At 52.4% G+C, this 24,436-nt stretch overlaps 2 protein-coding genes across 2 annotated transcripts in view; one reads left to right on the top strand and one right to left on the bottom strand.

Moving 5' to 3' along the window:
* kkv (hyaluronan synthase-like protein kkv) overlaps nucleotides 1–21,742 on the top strand; it is a 41,566-nt gene extending 19,824 nt beyond the window's left edge. Inside the window, exons 11-22 of the mRNA XM_029111081.1 lie at nucleotides 365–730; nucleotides 3,053–3,282; nucleotides 3,452–3,616; nucleotides 7,149–7,306; nucleotides 8,767–8,966; nucleotides 15,134–15,313; nucleotides 16,767–16,927; nucleotides 17,029–17,245; nucleotides 17,952–18,152; nucleotides 18,414–18,593; nucleotides 19,475–19,634; nucleotides 21,294–21,742. Coding sequence (XP_028966914.1) covers nucleotides 365–730; nucleotides 3,053–3,282; nucleotides 3,452–3,616; nucleotides 7,149–7,306; nucleotides 8,767–8,966; nucleotides 15,134–15,313; nucleotides 16,767–16,927; nucleotides 17,029–17,245; nucleotides 17,952–18,152; nucleotides 18,414–18,593; nucleotides 19,475–19,634; nucleotides 21,294–21,450 — 2,375 coding nt within the window. The 3' untranslated portion in view covers nucleotides 21,451–21,742. The remainder of the gene's footprint in view (nucleotides 1–364; nucleotides 731–3,052; nucleotides 3,283–3,451; nucleotides 3,617–7,148; nucleotides 7,307–8,766; nucleotides 8,967–15,133; nucleotides 15,314–16,766; nucleotides 16,928–17,028; nucleotides 17,246–17,951; nucleotides 18,153–18,413; nucleotides 18,594–19,474; nucleotides 19,635–21,293) is intronic.
* CCT6 (chaperonin containing TCP1 subunit 6) lies at nucleotides 922–2,665 on the bottom strand. The gene has a single exon (XM_003741921.2). The coding sequence runs from the start codon at nucleotides 2,585–2,587 to the stop codon at nucleotides 989–991; it is 1,599 nt and encodes a 532-aa protein (XP_003741969.1). The 5' UTR covers nucleotides 2,588–2,665; the 3' UTR covers nucleotides 922–988.
* Nucleotides 21,743–24,436: the final 2,694 nt, after the last annotated feature.

Here is a 24,436-nt window from a genome sequence, read left to right as displayed (position 1 = left end):
GGGGGGGGGGGTCGCTCCGGCATGCCGCGCTCGTGTCCAGATGATGTCGACGCTACGAGCTCTCGGATATATCGACGTTTCGACAGCGGAGGCGACCTATCGACACATCCTGAACTCCAATCACGTCGAGCGGATCGCCATAACCCCTATCCTTTGTCACAGCTATGGCGTTGAAGAGAAATCTAAACGCAAGTTCTGAGCGAGGCGGTGCGCCGTTCACAGGACGACTTAGATGCCGGCAGAGCTCGCGGTCACGTCTGAGTCGTGCCTAGCGTGCGGGGTCACGCTCACGAAATAAAATAGGCAGGAGAGGAAGCGCATCAAGGTGACTTATGAGTGGATACTAAAGATTTTCCACTTGCAGGACCTATGGCTTGGTACCAGAAATTCGAGTACGCGATTGGTCATTGGCTGCAAAAAGCTACCGAGCACATGATCGGCTGCGTACTCTGCAGTCCTGGTTGTTTTTCGCTTTTCCGAGCGAAGGCATTGATGGACGACAACGTCATGAAGAAATACACCACGGAAGCTACCGAAGCTCTGCATTATGTTCAGTACGATCAAGGCGAAGATCGTTGGCTGTGCACGCTTCTGCTCCAGAGAGGTTACCGAGTAGAATATTCAGCTGCTTCCGATGCCTACACCCATTGCCCCGAAGGGTTCGGAGAATTCTACACCCAGAGAAGACGATGGGCTCCTTCGACGATGGCTAATATTATGGATCTGCTCGGTGAGTATTTTTTTCACCCCCCACGGAAGGTGCAGAGAGGCGAACCCCGGATGGAAACTTGGAACAGAAAAACAAGGGAAGCTTCGGAGTAATCCGCGTATCCAGGGCGTATCAATTTCCGCCGATAGCATCAGCCCTGAATCCTTTTGGGATGAATAGAAAGAGCTGTAGGGAGAAGGAGATTTTTTTGCATGTGCGGGAGATTTTTTATTAGGCATAAATTAGCGGGTAAGAGCACAACAGCGATCTGCATCGCTATTACTTTTTCTGTTGTACGCCAGCAAACATTATCTCGTCCACGAGCAAAAGGTTGGTGGCAATCACGGTACACGCTGAGATTAGCTGGCGGTGGACGCAGTAATTATCCAGAATGCCGTCGGCCACAGGGTCGCAAGGTTCGCCGGTGTTCAGGTTCAGACCGACAGGCTGAGGCCGGAGTCGGTGGTATTGCTCGCGGAGCTTGACCAAGGTATCTTGCGGATCCAAGCCGGAGTTCACCGCGAGGGTTTTCACGACGATTAGCAGGGCTTCGGCGAACGCTCGGACGCCGAACACGGCTCGGCCTTTGACTTCTTTCTCGTATTCCATCAGGGCGTAATGAGCGGCGATCTCGAAGGCACCCGCTCCTGCAACGACGCATCCGTCGTCGATAGCGTTTTTGACGGCGCGCAATCCATCGTGGATAGCGTCTTTGATCTGGGTTATGGTGTGCTTGTTTGGGCCCTTGATGAGAATAGTGACACTCTTGGGATTTTTGAGTTCCTCCACGAAAGTGTACTTGTTCTCTCCGAGAACATGCTCGTAGACGAGCCCTGCGTAGCCGAGAACGTCCGGGGTGAGATTGTCGACGGAGTTCAACGCAACCGAGCCGGTGGCCAAGCCCAAGCGTTCCATGTTACGTCGTTTAGCCCGACGCAGCGCCATGATGCCTTCCTTCGCGAGCAGGTCAAGGGACATGGGATCGATGCCTTGCTGGTTGATCAGGACAAAACCTTTCTCTTTGTCATTGCCGCACACTTGCTTCTTGAGTTCGATGACTTTCCTCACGCGATTCTCGATGAATTCGCGCTCTGCCTGAACGAGCTTCTCGCGCTCCTCGGCCGTCTTATAGAAGAAACCGGCGTTGACTTCGGTTTTCTCGTATTCCATGGACACGTTAACGGCGAGAATGTAGGCGTTCTTCACGACTTTGGGCATGTCGGGATGTCTTGCCCCGTGGTCCAAAACCAGACCCTTGATCAACTTCGTATCCTTGTGGGTTTTATGCTGCATTTCCATGATTTCGACCATGTGGAGATTCAAGGGCTCGTTGTCCTTCTTGATCGTCAGCACAGAATCCACGCAGACATCGGTGAGAAGGCTGGCCAACTCATTATAAACTTTCGTCGACAGCGAGGTTCTGGCAACCTGGATCAAAGTGTCGCGATTGATTGGGATATCGAGCTTCATTTGATCGAGAACTTCAAACGCCTTGGCTTGGGCCAGATCGAATCCTTCGGTTATCACCCGGGGATGGAGACCTTCCTGAATAATGAGTTGGGCTTGCTTCAAGAGCTCTCCGATGAGCAGCACAGTCGAAGTTGTACCGTCGCCGGTAATATCGTTCTGAGCTGTCGAAGCACGAGCGATCAGAGAGGCGGTCGGTGATTGAATTTGCATCTCGTGCAGAAGGACGTTCCCGTCCTTGGTAATCTTGATGTCACCAGCACCGGAAACGAGCATTTTCATCGTTCCTTTCGGACCCAAGTTCGTTTTCAAAATGTCTTGGAGCGCACGAGCGGCGTTGATGTTGACAGCCATGGCAGTGTGCGACCTGGCCACCTCAGCCTTGGAATTCAATCCTGTTAGAGCAGCCATGGTGAAACTTCGAGGGAATTCTTAGTTCACTGGAGATCAGAAAAACACAGTCTATCCGAAATGGGAGTCAACCACGCGGTTGTTGGCGGCTCAAGCCAAATAAGGGAGCTTGGATGGAACAACACTAGACACAGGTCGAAAATGGCGGGTGTCGGGGACGATTCCGGAAGCGCGCGATTCAAAAGCGCTCCAATCTTCTCCCTCTCCACAGAATCTCGCACGGAGCTTAAGTCCGAAGCGCGGCTGCGGGTTTCGGATTGGAGACATTCCGGAGGGTTGAATTCAATCAGAAAACATACTGAGATAGAAGCAGGATTAGGGGAGAAAAGTTCGCTGAATCTGGCTTCAACGAGCATATAATTCCCCAACGATAGCGGGGCCCCGCCAATTTACACTGCCGGCCCTTCATCTCGAGATCAATGCTCGAACAATTTGAGGGCTCAATTAATTTATTCCGGATTCCAGGTGACTATAAACGAACCGTCGCTATAAATGACAACATATCACTCCCCTATATCATTTATCAATCCATGTTGATGGTTGGTACAGTCCTCGGACCCGGAACTATATTCCTCATGTTGGTGGGAGCTATGGTCGCCTCCTTCAGGATATCGAACTGGGATTCCTTCTATTACAACATTATCCCAATCCTCTTCTTCATGATCATCTGTTTCACAACTAAGAATGACATACAGGTCGGTAGAAAATCTCGCGCAAAGCGTAAGATGCTGAGCCACTGAAAACCTACCTACACCATATTTAACTATCTATCAAAAACACGAACTCGTTCGAGGATTGACGATTTCATATCCGAATACCCCGAAAACCTCTGAGCAAACCCTAAATTTTCTCTCCGATCCGAAGATCCTGGTGGCGCAAATACTATCCGCTGGATACGCACTCCTGATGATGGCAGTCCTGGTGGGAACGGCGATACAAATTGCAGAGGACGGGGCTGGATCACCCTCCGCAATATTCCTCTTGTCCTTATCAGGGTCGATGGTAGTGGCAGCATTGATGCATCCTCAGGTGAGTACTGATTCTTCGACATCTTCGACAGATATCGTTGCGAACGATCTTTAGTGCATATCAGCGTATCCCGTCTCCGGAGCAGGTGTCCACTTGATTCCTCCGGTGAACAAGTCGCGGACGCCCAAAAGAAGGAAGCGAGTCGGCGGAGGTGTCACCGGAAGTCCGAGGAGTCGTTTCGTTCAGTCTTGACAGAACTCAAGCGGGGGTTTTCACCTGAAGGACATTTGTCGCCTGACGGTATGACGAAATGAATCACGGGATCTCCGATGCTGCCAAGAGACCGCTTGAAGCTGTAGCAAGCATACTCGCGACATAGTGAACGGGCTCGCGCGAAGGTTCCAGTCCGTCATATGGCGACGACACAGCATATACTATGATCGGAAGACGAGAGTGGAAGAAAGCAAGAAAGGGAGCGAGCAGAGAAGGATGACGAACTGCAGAACCGCAGAGCATTTGCTGTGGCCGCGGTAGCACATCCGTGACAAAGCCTACGGTGCACAAAAATAGCCTTCATTCAATCGAATGCTATCGGAGAGACTCAGTCTCCGCTCGTCCGGTTGCTTGTATCCCTCTATCCAGCGATAGTGGCATGAAAGAGCAAGCATCTCGGAAAGGCTCCATCGCGGCCATGGCCTGTGTGGCCGATCCCCACCGCATCCGTAGTAATGAACGGTTTTCCATTGGCGGGCGTCCGGACGACAGACGTGTTTTGAAATGCCAGAGATTTATCCTCCAGTGTTGTCACCGAGGTCGTACACGATTCGTCGCCGGATTCGGTTCCATGGATATTGGTGGATTGGTGCTTCGAGCTGGGCGAGTAAGCACCGCAAGATGTTTGTGGGGTGTCTCAGTTAAATAGTCCGACGGTGTGTACAGGGACGGACGATAGGATACAACGAACCCAAGATTTGAAGTTCGGCTTCGGGCAATTCTCCCTCGCGTCTGACTACCCCTGGGGATGCCCTCGCCTCCATTCTAGTTCTGGATCTCTTGCTGGCCCATCCTCTGTGCCTGCTTCGCAGGTAGTCGCGGGGGGAGCTGAGCATGTGGAAGATAGAGGAAAATAGAAAGAGGAAAAACGGGCGATTGAGTGCTCTGATGGCTCAATTTGCATAGAGTCCCATCTACACTCGACCGAGCGGGCGACGCAGAAGCTGCTCCGGCGCTGCTGCCGTGGAGAGCGACTGACGGGAAGCGGGACGGGTAGACGGCTGTGCAGGCTGCCTGCGAGCAAGAGCGCGAATAAGGGAGACAACGGCGGATGGAGAAGACTTTTCCGCAACGGAGCAGACGAACATCAGAAAACGATTGCGGGTACTCCCTTTTTAGCTTTGCCATCCTGTTCGTTCTGGTCGTCGACTCCTGATGCTCAGCATTTTTTCCGTGTCTCCATCCTTTTGGTTTCCTTGTCTGAGATACTCCCTTCTACCATTGTTCGGCATTTCTCGATTACTTCCCGTCGTCCTGTACGGTCGTCCCCATACTCCACAGCCTACCCTCCGTTCTCCAATCTTTCCTTTAATTATCCCTCGAGCCCCTCCTGTTCCTTGTCGTTGATTTGCTTTCTTGCATTCCCATCCGTGGGGCATTTGGAATCCTGCTCAGATTGAGTTCGCAGCTCCTGCCGTGCGTCGAGCATGTCCTCATCATCCGTTCTACCTTTCTCTTCGTCGTCTCTCCCGAATCTATACTCTGGGCGGCATCCCCAATTCGCTTGTCACGCACTCGGCTGCGATTCCGACTTGACGTTCGCGCATTCCTTTCCCATACTCCATGGAAGCTCTGAGCGCTCTCTCTCGCGCTCCTCGCGGTAATCTCCGAGCCCCCGCATCTGTCCTACAACATCGCCGACTACCGCGAGCGTCAGCTCCTGTATAAGCTAGCTATTTTTGAGTGTTTCCTCTTGAGATAAGTCCAAACATTACTGTTTCGCTTGGAGAGACTGCCTTGTTCGCACGCGTTTTGCGAGCGCCGCACATAAGGTCCATGTCACGCAGCCCACCACTGGAAGGAGTGCATCAACAAGAGATAGACAGTCGAAAGTGATACTCGACTCCACCCGCGATCGGCGTAGAAATAGCTCCCCCCATTGCGATAAACGCCTGACTGAGTGCTCAATCCCATTCGCATATATTCCAGCCATTACCATAGGCGAGCTAGCATGCGGACAGATAATGACGTATCGACTTCCCTGACAGAATGTTCATTTCCTTTGGAGCAGAAAATAATCATTGTAGTCCCCAGGGTCCCCGAATGAGATACATACCTCGAGCTTGTAGAGTTCATCGAGACACTCTGATTTGATAAGTACCTCCCTTCTGATAGACCGATGCTTATCCGTGCTCTGAGGGTGATGAGATGTTATGAGAACATCATCATCGGGTCAGCCTCAGTTCTGCGCTGTATCTGGTGAGATTTCATCGACATGTTCTCCAGTCGGATTATTGATCAAGGACAAATGAGTGAACAATTGGATGATTGCCGGAAACCATCGATGTGAGGGGCAAGCGCTTCGGCTACTCATTCAAGGCGATGGGCAGCCCAAGGCACAGATTGTCGACCAACCGCTTTGGCGGGGACCGGCCCTCTCAACGGATTCGCCCGAATGTGCGAGTAGGCCCGAGGCCTTCAGAGCAAACGGAGCGAAGGCGGTCGGGAAGTCCCCATTTTTCCTGACTGGAGAAGTCCTCAGTCGAGGAGTACTATCGTTTTATCCCCTCGCCCAGGTCGCGCCCCTACCTAAGTAGAGTACCGGATCATCGGATAGAGTCCCAAGTCGTAGAATCCTTTCACTAGAATCCTGTTCGTAAAGTCTCTCCAGTACAATCCTATTCGTAAAATCCCGTCGCCTAGGGTATGACACTCCGAACGATTTTCGTGCTATAAGGACGCCGCCCGGAGGTGTCACGGGGCCGGGGGGCAAAGGGGGGGCTCGATGCGATCTGACCACTCTGCGGGCTCGGCTCGATTCCTGACGATTTTCCCTAACGGATGACCTGGACATACCAACCAGGGCACCAAGGAGCCGAGATGGGTGATAATGTGGGTATACTCACAGGGTCGGTCCATCGACCCTGTCAGTTACTTTTGGTGGGAATGCGGCTTAGCTTGCGAGGATCCGTGCCCTCTTCGGCCACTTGCTAATAGAGGCTGGTCTTGTCGGCTAGCTCCGACGTAATGTCAGAATGTATAGAAGCTAGCACACACACGCGGGTGGGCAGCGAGTGCCCGAGGGGGAACGGGGTCGCCGGCCGCGCAGAAAACGGCCGACCGGAGATGACCATGTAAATAGTCCAGGTCTCGCTCGGCTATGTACCAAAGTCGAATATGTGGAGAGAGCCATTCGCGAGAGTCATGTTTCTGCTAATACGCTATAACTGTTCTATTCAATGCATGTTTGCTATTTCTGCGGTTGTTCGCCGTTGCTGATGTTTCCATATGCGAGGCGAGGGAATGTCGTTGGGTAGCTGTTCCGTGCATATTTATCCAAGAGCCGAGATCGATCGAAAATTGCCATGCATTATTTCAGGAATTCTCATGCGTGATACCTGGATTTATCTATCTGATGTCGATCCCGTCGATGTACTTGCTGCTGATCCTGTATTCCCTCATCAACTTGAACGTAGTTGCTTGGGGAACCCGAGAAACCATCCAGAAGAAGACTCAGAAGGAACTGGAGGAAGAGAGGTGAGTGAGAAAAAGACGATTCGTTTACTGCGAACGACTCATTGGATAGCTGGGCCCGGCATCGAATAATCTATACGCTCCGGAAACGAGGGTTCCCATTGCTTAGACTTTGTCGGAAGCGCCGGGAAGGCTGCGGAACAATCGACTGACTGAATGAATTTCTTGCCGCCAAGAAGGCTTGCCGCCGCCGCCTCTTGTAAGGTGGTCCGAAATTCTCATTCGGCTCCATGACGAATTCGGAAGCTCTCTGTAATTGGGGGCTCCCTATTTCCGCCGAGAAAACACAGCTCGGGAATGTCCTGTACAGCATCGATATCCTCGAGTCTGTCATTCTTCTTCGATCTACTCTCCCGAGATCGAACAAGCGAAGTTGAGTGGTCTCACGGCGTCATCGTCGTGACAGAGTCGTCCGAAGTTATCTTGGCAGGTTTGAGAACATGAAATTTCCCCTTGAATTTCATGTTCTCCCTAGATCTCGTCCCTCTCCCGGTCAGGAATCGGGACTAGAGCTCACTCAGTAGAGACTAATCCCCACGTGTCGGCGTTGTCCTCGATCCAGTCCTTCTCGGATCACCCACTTTGTCGACACTCGAATCTCATTCTCTGGTGTCACTTGAGATCTATGATTCTCCGTATTACTCGGTCAGAGGGAACAGCGTCGAAAACCAGAGAACCTCTTCGGAATGAAAACGCAGAGACACTGCCTAACTCTGAGGCTCCGTATCTGATCTCGCGGGCGACCTGGCCGATGTCCACGCGACTACTCAGAATTGTCGCGTCTAAAGACTCCGGGATCCGAATAGATTGCTTCTTTAAAGTTCGCAATCAACTTCCATGAGCTCTGAGTTGGAACTTTGCTCGTGACTCGGCGGCGACTTCCCTCGTACTCGGTAAAGCGAACGCATAGTATGCCGTGCACGTTCCTTTTCGCTTCTTGGTTTTCGCCGTCGCTTCAGTCGCCTGCGTTGTCTAACTAAGTAAGTGGCTAGGGCGGGTTTGTACTGGAGAGGAAGCGAACGGTCGAAGACGCCGGCTAGAAGACCGGAACGAGAAGGCCAATGTCGCCCTCGAAGTCCTGGAGCCTTTCCCGGAAATCCGGCGAAAACTTTACCGGGGGCCCTGATTGGATTTTCCTCTTTCATTTTTTCTCTCCTTCCTCGCAGCGTCTGAACTTTCGAGTCAGAGCCATCGCCGGTAGCTTGATCGATAGGTTTATGACGTTGGGAAGGACGATGCGATCCGACGACAAAGCTCCGTCCTTCGTGACTCTGATCCAACCACTCGAGCGTTCCGATAGAACGTTCGCTGATCGATGCAAGGGGATCTCGGGGGCTCATGAATCATTATTGTCATACAACTCGATTTCCGGGAGAGCTGAACAAAGACATGAGCTTTCCGAGAACTCCGGTTTCACTCCTGTGCTGCAGAAACCTAAGCGCTCTCTCATTATCGAATTCCAGGAAAGCTCTCGAAGAGGAAATGAAGCTGAAGAAGAACCGAAAACTACTCGGGCTCTTCGACCTCAACGATGACGAGGGCGGCGTTTTCGGAATCTCGAATCTCTTCACCTGTATGATCTGTTCGAATCCCCGAAACCAAGAAGAAAAATTACAACTAGCCAGCATAGGCGAATCGCTGCACACGTTCGGGAAAAAGCTCCGTAAGTAACTCATTGGCTAGGCCCGAATGCAGTGTATAGTCGGCGACTGGGGTTCTCGAGTTGCATTTTTAATTAGCGTCGTCGGGTCTTGCCTCGCTTTTCCTCGTCAGAAACGACGGTTGTGGGCCTTTCCGAAATATCTGAAAATTCCGAAAGAACGGGGATTGAAGTCAGAACCTCACTTGAACTCCGGTGGAGGCTCCGAGTCTGTGCACCGGAACTTCGCATTCCATCCCGAGTCGTAGTTCACGTATTCAGTGTTGCAAACACCGCCCCGTCGCCCGTCGTATCAGTGCCAATGCTGAAAACTAATGCGAGCTTCCTCAGAGCCCTCACTTCCGATCCACGCTTATTCCGCCGAGGACCGATTTATATGCGAGAAGATCTCGTTTCTGGCTGGACGTCGCTAACCCCACTGACAATTCTGACAGCTGCTCCCATCGCTCGATGAGTGTTCTACGATTGTTCTGGACAAGTTCCAGTAGGTCAAAATCTGAACGCTCCCATCAAGAGGGGGTTGTTTCCCCGCGTCCAGCGCTGGAAGGAGGATTCACTTCTCAGAGAGGATCTAAAGAGGAGATCCAAGTTCCCCAGGAGTCCGTTTTATTTGGTCAGGCTGTAGACCGACCGATTCGAAATGTTCGTGAGCGAATTCCTGAACGACCCTCTTAAGCGTCATCATTCCTTCTCAAGGGAACATCCCTCCAAGAGAAGTTCCGGAGGCGGATTCGTTTTTGAAACACAACGACTCTCACAAACTCCGTGGGAGGCGGAGTAAATCACGCGCACATTGAGCAAATTGACTGCGGCTCGAAAAGAGAAAGGCAGTTGAGGAGCGACCGGGGAAGAGGAAGAGGCTGAAGCCGCCGCTCAGAGATGCGGCAGCTCGGCTTCCCCATATTGGCCGCAGAATCTCTGCGTTGGAGTGAGGCAATTTGCCTCGCATGGATGATGGCGCCGACTGAATTCTATGATGAACCTCGGGAGAGCAGATGTATCTACACAAAGAAGAGGCTCGGGAAAGAATAGCAGCACGGAGTCAGCGAGCTCCGATTCTAAATAACAGACACGTGCGAGCGTCACTTTGCGCCTCAGAGGATCGTTGCCTCAGTTCAAGCCCATCGATGTTTCGAGAGGACTCTCTTCGAAAATGTGGTTGCCCCGGAATGCGGCCCCCTTCGGAAGCGATGTGCTTAACTTGCGGGAAGGGCTGGAAAGTGCATTTCCTTCGCCCCCTTTGACGTGTCAACTGCAAACTCGGAATAAGAGGGATGCGCCCTCATGGGCTGCAGGAATACACCTAGGTAATCAAGGGATTGTTCCCAGAGTGAAATTTTTTCGCCTCTTCAATCGTCAAACGTTCTTTTTCGAATCGTGTCTCACCCCCTCATTATTCCGGTTCCCCACCCGCGGAGAACCAGGTCACCTGAACCGGTTTCTGACCGGCCAGCGCGAGCCGCGCCAACGTTGAATTTACTCGCGGAGCTTCGTGTATCCACGTATAAAACTCTCGGAGACAGACGTGTGCGCAATCCGTGACGGAGCTCAGTGCTTTGAGGGATTTCTCGGCTCATGGAACGGCGCTCTCGGTTAGAGAGTCGAGCTCATTATCGGCACGTCGGCGTCGTGAGCTCATTCTCATCGTAGCTAATCAATCTTCTCAAGGAATGATTCCTCTTGTGACCGACGAGTGTTGATTGACGTCTCTACAGAGTTCTCCTCGCTTTGCCTGAACTCCGGATCAGAAGAAATTCCGGAATCGATCCGAACGTCTTTTCATGACGTTCTCGCTGCTCGCAAGCTCTTTCTTCATCTATACGTTCGCCCCAGTTGGGCGGGAAATTTCCAAAACGAGTCCCGGGACGGATCAGATTCGGAAACCGACACGAATAAGATCAACGGAGCCTGTAGAGCCTGGCTCAGCATAGAATTGCTCTCGCCGTGAAGACGGTTCTCGAGATGGATCGAACGATAAGAGGATCTGCCTGTTTCGTTGCTTGCTTGACTGGATCGGTCCTTCAGCCCTGGCCACCGGGGCCATCGCAGGGGCGATCGGTGAAATTCTGGGAGATTTGAGTCCTATGTGCGTTTCCTGATGCTCCGATGGTGTCGAGCTCACCTCCTTCGGTACACTCGGTCGCGGCAAGAACCAGGATCGCTTGAACCAGGATGACAAGCTCCTGGTTCTCGCTGTATGTCCATTGCTCAGGCTTCAGGGTTCTCTTGTCATCACTGTCCAGATTATTATTTTTTTCGCTTGCGTGTTCGCTTTAAGTAGATCGGAGAAGAAGAGAGTCACTGTGCGATGACGGCCTGAGCCAGCTGTTTTGCTCTGCTCCGACAGAGCTTTCTGCGAACACGAGCTCTACGTTGCGTGACCGGAGCAAGATGCGTACGTTTTCCGTCAATGAACGTGGGAGAATTGAGGTTACACTCGCTCAAGCACGTGCTGCTCCGTCTGAGGACTCGCCAAGTTTCGGATCTTAATGACGCCCAGTGATAGAAGCGACTTGCGGAGCCGATAATTCAACCAGGGAGCTCAACGCGATAGCTCGCAGACTAGATTAGGTACATGGTCGCCGCGCGCCTCACCTGATTCTCCCCATGCTGGACTCGGGCCGCTCCAGGCGGCTATTCGCTCTCGATGCCCGCTTCCAAAACGCGAGCACATGAGTGTATCCCAGCGATTCTTCCACACATCGGGTTCATTCCTCGAACCGACGCCGCGCCACCCCTTCCTCGACCATTCTCCCGAAGCCGACAGCCACTGTGGATTCGAAAGCTCCATCTTTCCCATCCAAGGCGCAAGCTATTGGTGATTGTAGGAGCGACCGCGACCTCCCAACAAGTATTCGGAGCTTGATGCGATTGAGCTTCTATTTCTCTGACGTCGACGTTTCTCGCAGACGTCACAGCGAGAGGTTCCTGTTCGTCCTGCATTCTTGCCAGCTTTCGCCTTCTTTGTCGGTGACTCATCTGTCCATCTGATGGGTTCGTACGAACAAGACCAAACTACAGTCATACGCTGATGAATCTTCGACAACATTTGCTCACAACGAGAATCTCATCAAACCCGCATCGGCAGGCCAAAAATTTTGTATCCATTCTCCTGCGGTCTTCTGCTCGCCTATTTGTCCCCGAATCGGAAAGTTCTGTTAGCTGAATCCTCGATTCTGATGTCGAGAGTTTATTTACGGATTTCGCGGCACCCACGGGGAGAATGTACAGGGGGCCTGAGCTACCTACAAAAAAGCCGCGGCCCCGAGGATCACAATAGCGGCGACCGACCGACATTCGAGAGCAAAGATGATAATGATATCGGTGGGAGCGGACCCGGGCTTAAGGCCCCCTAATGCCCTTAAGGCTCATGCCCATCTTTCCTTCCTCGATCGCTCACCCAACCCGAAGGAGCAACGACGCCGACGGCTGGCGCTCGCGCCGTCCCTTGAGTCCGTCAGCGAGATAGCCTGCCGAGCCGACGGCTGACCAGTCATCCAGCCAGCCGTAAATTCTTTTTTCCCTCATTGTCAATTTCGACTGTGCGACACCTCCGGTCGATGACTATCGAGTAGCTCCTTTCAGCACCTCATTGAACCCGACCGATGCCTTAATAACGGACTGAGCTGAATGAGCAATTACGCGAAATGGCCGGTGACGGACATTCTCTCGCTTCGAAACGTGAATTTCGAATCGATCATCGCCTCTGGGTGCGAGGAAAGGACAACCTGTGCGGAATCGTCGACTTTGACGCTCTCGAGCTTGAACGGTGTCGCTCAGCTCGGGGAAGAGGGTCATCTGAGGTGCCAATCCGATATCATAGAAGTCGAAGTTGGCGCTCCCTCACGACCGCCGTGTCGGATCATAAACAAGAGAACAAGCGAAAGTTCTTACTCAAGCAGTAGATGGCCTTACTCAGCTGCTGAAGGTATTGAGCGATACTGTTCCCGCTCCGCTGTCGTCGTGTTCAGTCTACAAGTGCCGACCCTTCCGGTGCTTTTGGGGAAGTTCTGATTCGATTCCGCAGACTGAGGTCGAATCAAATTCCTAACTCGAGTTTTTCGTTTTTTTCGGGATAGCCACGTACTCCGTATGTCGCTCCTCCAACCCCTTGTCCTCTCGTGTCGCCATTCCTCCGAGTTTTCTCTCCGTTCACCAATTTTTTGTTCGCTCCTTTTCTGACATCAATCAAGTCTTTGTTCCTGGTCTGGATCCCGGTGTTGTGACAACTTATCAAAACTACTTCCGATTCGGGTCCGGATTCGCTCCATTGTCCGACCCTCATGCGTTCACACCGAGGAGGACCGATCGATCAATGAGCAGCTTGGGCACAAGAAGGAGCAAGCGAAACCGATACACGGTGATTTGCCGGGAGGTTCTTTATGACCCCGAATATAGAATACAAGGGTTCGAGCTGACTTTGACAAGTCGATGTCCCGATGTTCCGAGAGCTCAGGCCCAGTCTCTTTCTTGCGGGATCCGCTGCTGCGGGTACGCAAGCGCTGTCTTTCGGTCCGAAGGTGGGCGTATTTTCGGTAGGAGGTTTCGGGAAGACATATAGCGAAGGACATTTGTGCTGATCCTGCGATTTTCCCAGGTTGCAAAGAGGTACATTTATCTTCACGAAGCAGCAAAATGAGACAGCCTCTCCGTGAATGGAACGAGCAGTCTTTAGTTCGACAACACCGAAGAGATCTTCGGGATTCCGAACCGTCAGTCAGCCAGCAAGCGGCTGGCTCATCTGGGAACAGCTTTCCTTTGCCGAATCTGTCTATGGAAGAGCAGGAAATTCCTCCCTAGGCAGGACGACAGTAATCCTGAGAAGTTTGCGGGATACACCATTGAACGGCGGAGTGCAATCACGAGGAGAAGAGAAGAGCCAGGCAGGCAGGCGGTCGTCTAGTAAGTCAGTCTACCCAACCGGCCGAATAAAGGATCCACGGGACAAATGCGCAGGGACGCGGCCAGGCACGCTCGCACGCACGCAAGCAAGCTCCACGTCAAGTCGGGGGAAGCATCTCCACCGTCGTCTGAGTGGGCAGTATAATTGAGACGCACGCTCCATCCATGGGTCATCTCTAAGCCTCACTTTGTCTGGCCGCGTCGTCGCTGCCGCTGAAGCTCTCTCTTGATCTGATTGCACGATCTCGATCAACTCGACGATGGGCTTGTGGTATTATTTCAGTCATCCAGGCGACCTCTTCCTCTTCGTGCGCGGAGTCGACCAGGACGTTGAGCCGTCGGAGCATTTCCGAAATGAACGAATCGCAACCCTTCACGCTTTTTATGGTGATGCTTGCCCTCGGGCGAATGTAGCCGAAAGCAATACCCGATTCCGGCGGAAAATACACGTCGACATAAAGACTACGGCGAACAATCTCAGCCGGCGTTCTCGAGTCCAGCCGCTCCCTCGAACCGAACGACGTACCATTGTCGTGACATACGAGCATGTTGCTCGGTGGGAAAAACAAGATGACATCTACTCTAGTAAGCGACTCCCTAGCGATTTCAAGCGCGGCCCTCCTGACACGTTCCAGGTTCTCGCGCAGGGGAAACGGCCGTCATCTGTCTGGTGAATCCCACTTAAACGAGTGGTCACCTCCTTTGTAGACTGATTATTGTGAGCCCCGTTCTTCCGTGGACGTCCTCTCCGCTTTCCCCCGGATATACGCCCCCGAGTCCCGGAAGCTCCGCTCCACCGACAACCGAATGCGTCAAACGCTCGCAGAGACGCATAGCTCGTGCTGGGTCGAGCCTCGCAGGAGGCTCATCCATGATTCGGGGAGGTTATAAATAACTCTGAAGGACATCGCGATCACTGTTCGAGCGACGTTCGACGTCACGCAGGAACTGATCTGTTATCGCTATCGTTGCATAAAACCCATCGATGGGAACTTTCTTCTCGCCCTGGCTCACAATCAGTTTATGAAAACTCTTGGAAGACGAGGTGAACGATGCCTCGGAAAGAATCCATCATCATCTAGAAAGGAGTTGTTCTTCAACTTCGAGAAGAGCTTCGTGTGTGGAGAGCTAGTGAGAGAAAAACAAAAGGAACGAGCAAATGGAGCGCAAGTCATTGCGTGGGGGAGGGGGATAATTATTTGCGTGAGCGAGACGGAACTGTTTTTCCATCGCGGCCCAGAAACATCTGACGGTATGCCTTGTTTCAGATAACCTGGAGCGTCAGCTGGAGCATATACACGGTATTGTTCCTTTCGACCGGCGAAAGTCGTCGAGACCAGGCCGGAGCGCGAGCCGTGCTACCGACCATGGACTCAGCGTTGTCAACGAATCAGATGGAGAGCTCTCAGACGTCTCCGATCATTCCGACACCGATTCGACGAGGACAGGTGAGTTTCCCGACCCCATGCACGAGCTTCTAACCTAAGCGCAGCAGTTGATCTCAGTTACGGACGGAATATTACAATGCCAATCCAGTGAGATCATATTGAAACTTCTGAGACCGCCGCGCCGTCGGAAATTAGGCTGAAATCGTCGAGTCGTGTCATCAGCTGCCACATTGAGCAGGTGGGACCTGGTCAGTGAGGAGACCGTAAAGCTACTAATCTAACTCTCGCGTCCAGCTTAATTGTATCAAGCCCCATCTCCGGCCAAGAGCTGTCCTCAAAGCGGTACTCGATGATAATCTCTCCACACGAACACCGAACGAAAAACAGGATCCTCGTTTCTCGTGACCATTCCAGTCCCCCAAATACCTCCCTTAGGTCCTCATTCCTAAAAAAAATCGATCCATAATGAAACGGTACGACAGTAGCTCCGGGAAGAAAATCCGCCCCCGAATTCCTCAAGTTTCTCTCGAGAGTGGATCATGGCCGCAATCTGTGCGAAACCGTAGAGAGTCTGGTCGTGCATCTCCGGAATGAGAATTGGTGACGGTTTTTGAATACGTCGTACGGTCTCCCCGGACTCGACGGAGGCGTTCAGCTCCTTGGAGGGTATGCTCCGAGGAATATCTTGATTATGGGACATCACCCGGGAGAAGCTCCTTCGTAGGTCTCTACGGCGGAAGCTGAATTGCTGTCTTCGTACCGCGATAATTTGCATCGTGATGATGATGATAATACGATGGGGCAAACTCGCGAGCAAACCCGTGAATTCTGTCTCTCGGGACGCAGAATGGAGAGACGAACAAACCCGCCGCGGGAACAACGGCCAAACTTATGGACGGACGTACGAGTGCCACAAAAACGCGACCTTCCGGAGGAGATAACAGAGACTCAGTGCTTCACCAGCAGGAGCTGCAGCCGCTGCCGCCACAGCAGCACCAGCAGTTTTGCCCGAAAGTTTCTACATTCTATCCATCCGCGGGATCCTTGCTTGGCGCGCTCCGCTCCTCGACGCCAGACTAGGAAATTCTCGTCAGCGCCATGTGCAAGAACCCGCGAAAAATTGCAACGTTCGTTTTGAATGCCATTTTTGCATCGGCTGAAGACTTTCGCCAGCTTTCTACACGCACGCCTTCGTCTGGCGGCTCGTCCCAAGCTGTTTCTCCCTGACCGAGCGGATCGGATGCTCCGGATCGTTGAGCTCGGTCGCCGAGTCAGAAGCGAACCCGCAGTAGCACCTTCTCAGGTTATCGATTCGAGGTCGATCCTTGGGGATTTCAAAAGACGGAAAAGGACAGAGGAATCGGAGAGCAAGATGTGTACTGCACACCCTAGCTTGGGATAATTCACGGGTCGCTTGGAATTCGCTCCTTTTGATTAGTGTGCGACGAAGAGCTCTCTTCGCTGAGTTACTGATCGTTGGAATAAAAATTTCGTCCCTTTCACATCTGTTCAGATATGCGGCCGAAGCGAGACGATCTGAGAAATCCGTACTGGATCGAAGACGAAGGCTTGAAACACGGCGAAGTTGAAGCTCTTTCCGATCAGGAGACCACGTTCTGGAAAGACATGATAAAGAAATATCTCTACCCCATCGACGAGAACAAGGAGCAACAGGTACGAGAAATCTCTTTGAGCGACTCTGGATAGGATTAGCGATGATCTCCAATCTCCACAGTGGTTTCTCTATGAACCATGCTCACCGCTCGCTTTTCCAGGCTCGCATCGCCCGCGATCTCATAGAACTGCGGAACAAAGTCGTGTTCGCCTTCATAATGTTCAACGCTCTGTTCATCCTGATCGTGTTCCTTCTGCAGCTGAACAAGAAACAGCTGCATATCAATTGGCCTCTAGGAGTCAAAACGAACATCACATTCATCCCCGACACTTCGCAAGTCATCATCGAGAAGGAGTATCTCCAACTGGAACCGATCGGTAAGAGGTCCAATCTCATTGCAGGGCCGAAACGGCGAAAATCCCGCGGTCTGCCAGCCTGTCGCCCTGATTGGCGGCCGTTAAAGCACGAGACCGACTTCCCCCCGCTCACGCTGAGATGCCGATCATGCTCGTTCATTTCCAATGCGGAACGAGCTCCGATCGAACTTAATGGACTCAGAAGAGCAAGAGTTTATCAAGCCCCTCGACTCGTCCGAGCCAGAGTTTCCTGGGGGCCGCATGGCCTTGGCTCGTGGAGCAGTTTCTCGGAGGGTTACCGCCCCCTCCAAACGAAGACGTAGATGACTGCGGCGACTTGGTCGTCTGACTGCCTGCCCGCTTCGCAAGCAGACTCCAGAGGAGCCGTCTGTTGTGTAGGAACGAATCCTTTCTCTGGTCTGACTGCGTGGCTGGCTGGCCGGCCGTCCGGCTCTTGCTCGATCGGTCGCTTCGTGGACCGATCGAGCCGACAGACGGCTGCTCTCGTTCCTTCTGGAGCCATTGAGGCTAACGGCCCACCAGGTCCGGATATCGATTCGTTCTTCATTGCGCCGTGTCGTTTCCTCCTCTCGGCGGAGTACCGTGATTTCTCTCTGATGTGACGTTCCCTCATTTTTCCGTATCCCCTCACTGCGTCCTCGGTCGTCTTGCTCATCGTCTCTCCCTCGCATCTCAACGTCGTCATCGATGTTTACCGGACAAACAGGACTGATATTCGTCATTTTCTTCGGAATCATCACCCTCGTCCAGTTCATGGGCATGTGCTTCCACCGATTCGAGACCCTATCGCACATGCTCGCCTCGATCGAGCTCACCTGCTTCAGCCCGAAGGTCGAAGACGCATCAGGAGATGCTTTCATCGACAAGAACGGAGTGCAGATCGCTAAGCAGCTGCAGAAACTGAGAGGTGAGATGTCGATAGATCGCTCTCCAAGAGAATTTCATTGGGAATTGGGAGTATCCGAGAAAAGACCGAGCGGGAAAAACACCGCGCTTCTCAGTACAGTTTAGAAAAAATAGGTGGAAGGCTCGGAGGTTCTTTATCAGATAGAGGAAACCGGCCGTCGAACCAGTACCCACCTCTGTTTTTTCGAAGGTTCTCTCGAGAACTTATGTTCCGTCGGGAGTCCGATCCCAGGAACACGTTCACACGGATCCGATTTTACAGGCATTGACGACGAGTCCGACGGATACAAGAACGGCAGTGACAACTGCCTGGCGCGTCGGAAAACGATTCAGAACCTCGAGAAGCGACGCAACCAGCGGACAAAGACAGGAACATTGGACGTCGCCTTCCAGAAACGGTTCCTCAGCATATCGGCCGAGCAGCAGAATAATGGGAGCATCGGTAAGTAGCGATAACGTCGCGTGCCGCGGCGCAACTCGCGACATGGAACAAGATGAGTACAATCATCAGAAGATATTGCTGTCGACGCCACAACCACCGCCAATTTATCGTTGTACGCGCGGATCGAGCGGAAGCGATCGGAAAACTCGGCGCACCGGCCTTTCGAAAACGTCCCCAAGGCGGTTCGAAGAAGCTTTTTCGAGGGCTGTCAAGAGGGACTCAGAAGGCTTCGATCGGTGGACTGATGACGGAGCGTTTATCGAGATTTCGCTCTGAAATGCGCCGACTTCTCGCGGGGGAGAACAAACAGAGGCGACCGGTGCGCAGGAGTTGGCGGGAGATTCAGGGGCCAGTTGAGTCGCGAACGGGAGCTTCCAATTGAAAACGAACGTAGGCTGCCGACAGCGAGCTACGTGAGCTGCTTACCTGACCTTTCGATTTGATGAGTTTGCATAAACAACTCGATAGAAACTCCGGAGGCTGACTTAGGAGACTCGTGGGGAACAATCGGTGGCTCAGCGAAAAGACTCTGTGATTGAAGCCAAGAAACCGTCTCCCTTTGTTGTACAAAACCCGCTGCCTATTCCTTCGAGAGCTGCTTTGTCTGGGCGGTACAGGAACATTCATCTCGTATTATATTTTCCCTGGTAAGCCTCTGTTAGTCCGATCCGACTAAATGGGAATTCCCGAGACTCCCGCCAGCGAAAGGAGCATCCAACCGCCGCGTTGAGGCCACAGGACGTCTGCTCCCACCCTCCAGACAGGGGAAAAGAGCATCCGACCCCCGCGTTTAGGCCAGAGGACGTCTGCTTCCACCCTCCAGACAGGAGAAAGCACGAGATTAAGTGGAATCTACGAGATTCTGCTGAATTTTCTTCTAGGAGGTCCGATGCTCAACAACTTGAGACGAATTAGCAGAAATCGGGACACGTTGCGAGCCCTGGAAATTCGTAAGAACACCGTGTTGGCCCACAACCGTTCGAAGATGGAGACGCTCGGAGCCAACAACACATACGCGCCCAGCTCTCGAGGAGCGCCCAGGTGAGTTTTTATTTTACTACTTGTTTTACAACGGAGGGATTCCGAAAGAAGTCGGATATCCGCTTGCTGCCTCTGCTGCTATTGCCTTCGCTGCTGACGCCACCGCTGTCGCCTTCGTCGTCAGTGGCTCACCGCAGCAAATGGACACGAACGGGGAGAACAAGGAAAAGAGCCTCTTGGAACTCCTGTGGCGTTCGTGCAGCCGCTAGCCCGCTCACCTGAAATCGTCTGCCGCGTCTGGGTCCCAGGCTCCTTGTCTGGGAGTCAGCCAGCTTCTCCCCCCCACCCATCTGCCCTCCCTTAACCCCTCAACGCTAAGGCGTCTACGACCGTAGAACACAGTGGAGGGAGGATAGAAAGTCTGCTGGAATCCTGTCCAGGGAACACCAATTTGTCAGTTGCCGCTGGTACATCGTTTCTGCTCCTCCTCCCCCTCCTCCGTTGCCACCGTGGTGGGCTGTTGGCAGTTTTTATGTGGGAGAGCGCTCTTATTTTTTATTTCCGTTCGGTTTTTTCCAAGCTTGGGCTCAGTTTCCGATACATCTCACCGGCTACGGCAACAGCGATGTCATTAATTTCAACAACGTCATCCGACGTCTACCGTCCACCTACACACGACGTCCCTACCTCTCGGGGAGCCTGGCGAGGGGACGTCGGCCGTTTTTTTCGCATCTCACAATCAATTCTCACTTCGCCATTGCATCTAACAACGTCTATATGAGCACGTCAGAGCGGCGAGGTTCGCTGAGAGTGGGTGAAGGAGCGTGAGCGGTAGCATCGTTCATTCATTCATTGGTCGATTGCTTTGGGCTAAGAGTAGGCGCTCAATGAACGTATTCCCCTCCATATCTCCAAACGGTCTCGCTCACGGATGGTCGATTTTCTTTCTCCATGAGCGTTTTTTTCCGCTGAATTCCCAGTGTCGATGATTGGTGAAGCATCAGCGAGCGCTACGCGACTCAAGCATCCATGACTCCTGACATGTACCTAAGAACAATTGAGTCATTTTTATTCCTAATCGCAGAGAATCCCAATTTTATGGGGCAAGGAAGGCTGGCACTGCTGCCCTCGCCGTCTTAGACGTGGCCCGATGCCTGCTCGATCTCGCTATGTGTTCCGGATTCTGATCATGATTGCCCAGGATGCGTGAGATGCTTCAATGATTCCGGCGATGAGCGGCGCTGCGGACAGCGTCGACGAGCTCTGAACGGAAAACAGAAGCGTTAACGAGGGTTGGTGGCAGGCAGGCAAGCTGACTCGCAGACGAGCAGTCGGGCTCCCGGCTCGGGGGTACGACTGCGGGCGGAAGTGCCGAGGAAACGACGCCGACGGCTTGCGTCTCGCGCTCGGTCTCTCTCCTCCCTGCCCGTTTCTGCCAGGCAATCGGCCGACTTCCGTGTGAGCTTGGCGGCACCAATGGAGGCAGGGAGGGCGGCAAGACTAGAATACCGCACACTCCTCTTCTGCGGCTGAAATGAGCGATATCGGATAACTATTAGCGCGATCGCATCTACCGGCTTAAACCCTCGCTTCCTCCTTTGTCTTTCCGAATGCGGGCGAAGTTTTTCGGCCTACCGTGCCCGTCGACGTGATTACACGTCCGTCTGATATTCGATTGCCCCCCTACCCACATTCTCATTGATAAGCTTTCATTCGCAGGTACCGAGAGAAAGCTGAAAATCTGTTCGGAAACGGCGCCGAAAGGGTCAACCACGCTTACGAGATTGGCGATGAAGAAGTCGGCATGCAAATCTACGGAGAAACTGGAAGACGGCGCGAGAGTCTCTACGGAGACGTCGATGACGGCAAAGTGTAGCAGAATTGGGAGTGAGAGTAGGATGGCTGTTCGGCTGGCTGGTGAGCTTGCGACGACGAATACGACTGCCGAGAAGGAGAGGAGGACAAGATATCCTGCATACGTTTCACTAGAGCTTGTCCTCCATCCGACTATGCTGCACAATAACATTGGGGAGAAGCTCCGCCAGCCACACTACTCGAGGAGAAACGCCCAAATCAGCCAACATTTTTCTCTGTAGCTGAGAAGGAAACAAGGCAAAGATCAAATGGATAATACACGATTTGATCGGGAATTCACGATGATTTTCGAACGGAGTGAGAGGAATCGAACTCAGCACCACCATGCTTGAATCATCAAGGAGTTCCGCCTTGGCGGATGGAAGTATCGAATCAGAATGCAAAGAGAAATTCGACGATGAAATTTCCTGATGCTGTCCGTCATCGCCGACGCTCTGCACGTGTCGAGAAATCTGTCAACGCTTTCAAGCAGAGTGGTTGAGAATCTCGAAGAAAGGTCGAGTGTTATTAATATTCCCTACTCGGCACCACACGCGGCACCACCAGTCGCACTTGTGGAGTAAGTGAGGAGGAAGTAGTCAAGAACGCATAAGAAACGATGGCACCAGCAGCAGCCGCTGGAAAATAAGGAACGGTGGAAACAGAAAGACGGAGCGCAATAGGAGCTGGAACGGCTGCCGCAAAGAAGTGAGAGCTGGCAACCGGAAGAAAGAGCTCTCCGGAGACTCGATCCTCCAGAGGGTACGCTGAGGATCCGCGTACCATTCAGCGGCTCCATCTAAACTATCCAGTTCGTTTGGTCGGTCACGGTTCGGACAATGAAATTTCTTCGGAACTTCTATCTGCAGATATCTTGTACGTCTCTGTGGGCGAGAAAATACGATACACGAAGCGATAGATACCAATAACTGATGATGGACGTGTGCCATTATCTGTTAATCTGTCAGACCTGCGTTACTATTTAATAGTTTCAATTGAAACTTGTCAACGAGGTGCAGACGATGAACACGCCATAATGTCGGAGGAAAGCTTTTGTAAGAGCCTCTGTTGAACGCCTGCGAGGAGAGTACGGGAGTTCCTGAAGTAACTCCGCAACACTAGAATCGCAAGCTGAGAGAGAAAGCCGAGCGGCACACAGAATCCTGATCAACGTATCCGAGCGAAATTTAGACAAAAACTAGGTAAATGTTGTGAGGAAACTCGACGTATTTGAGAACTTGTCTTCCCTCTATGAATCGCTGATGTTATAAGCTCAGGATCGACTCTGTAGACAGTTGTACGCCATTCGGGGACCTCAGTTTGTTGCCACGTAATGTCGTGCCAAAAGCTCGGAGCTGCTGTAACCGAGTTTTTCTTGAGGAGCTCTTTTGATTTGCTTTAATGAGTGGGGACAATCGCGGCTGCTGATCTGACTGAGGAGTGGAGCGCGACTCAGGTTGTCAGTCGATTCCCCGTGAAGTACAAAAATCCAGATCCAGAGAGAGTAGTCTCCGGAAAGCTCAAGGAACCAAGGTATCGATCGAGTGATGCTCGTACCTCTGAAACAACAATAAAGCAATTGTGCAGTTAGAAAGGAAGCGAACCTGTCTCATCTATCAATCACCTTTTCCATCCATCTGAGCAGGTAATACCCAGACGCCGATCACTCCAATTGCGCACTTGAGTATGCGAGCTTGATTCCCAACAGGGCAGGCAATTCGTCATCTTTACTCGGGCGCATTCAAGCGTTCATTTTCAGACGGGCGAGACACGATAAATCCATTCGCCAATGGGCTTGGGATACACGAGCGACGTCGAGACATATTCATCATGTTACGTGCCCGTCAACTTCATCCGACTCCTGCCGGATGTCCGCGGTGGCGTAACGGAGGCGAGCGGGATGTCCCCCATCTGCGTATAGCTTCGGAAGGATGGAGCACACTTTGCTTTATTCTTGGTAGACTGAAGGCTGGAGGTCACTCAACTATTTTGCAGGTTGCACTTTCACATAGCTCCCGACGGAAACTAAGCTATATCAGTCGAGGACAAGTACATCCACATAATAGTCGACGTGTTATGCTATCCTCACGAGCCCGATCAGTGGAGGGAGGCTTCGATCAGTAGAGGCTTCCCTGTGGAAGAGAATAATTCAGGTCATGCTGAAAATTGATGGAATTCGACAAGAATCCCAATGAATCTATTCTAAGCTCCCCATTATGGCCAGCTTCAAGAAAACTCCGTCGGAAACACCAACCGAACGCTCAGCCGGTCAGTAGCTTCGTGGACAGGGGGTTCTCTTCACTTCACGACCCGCGCGTGCCAGGACGGCTGCTGGGGTGATCGATGGGAGTTTCCGTCGGGCTCCCCATGTGAGACTCCGCCAGGGTTTCCCGCGAGAGAACTCAGCTCGAGGAAAAGTGAAGGATCCGGGTCCCGTCTCATCAGACTCTCTCAGGGATGCTAAGATGGAAACAACTCTTGAAGCGGGATGTTCTGCCATCCGCTATGAGGTTCAGTCGAAAAAATACGATTTTCGGCAGGCATCAGAAATGGAGCCCTCCCAGAGATCGAGCTCCTCGTGAGTTCCGTGGATATCTTGAAGGGACTGAACTGTGCGAACCACGGGTAGAGGACAAGTCTTTTGAATTTAGACTCGCCAGTCGTCTGTCGCTCCTCTTCCTTTCTTCCTGCTCTTCAGCGCTGACCTCCCGCCTCATGCAAAGCTCCCTATACTTATATTTGAGGATAGGGAAATTACCCGAAGTACCGGTTTGAAGCACGACAGGGTCATCTCGAGCGCTCCAACGATCCCCTCAATGTACCTCAATGCTTTCAATCGCACTTGGGTTTTGGAGCGTTCCCGAGTCAGAATCTTCACAGCTGGCTATCGAAGCGGGAGGACCTAGGCGCGGCGGGTCTTAAATAGTTGCCATTGTCTACCGGCGATTTTTTTTCGCTGAAAGACCGGTAGGATGTCACGCTGACTGACGTGGGCAGCGTTCGCTCCA

This window comes from Galendromus occidentalis, unplaced genomic scaffold, assembly GCF_000255335.2.
Source record: "Galendromus occidentalis unplaced genomic scaffold, Mocc_1.1 scf7180000077231, whole genome shotgun sequence".
NCBI lineage: Eukaryota > Metazoa > Arthropoda > Arachnida > Mesostigmata > Phytoseiidae > Galendromus > Galendromus occidentalis.
This window is presented reverse-complemented; position numbering and strand designations above follow the sequence as displayed.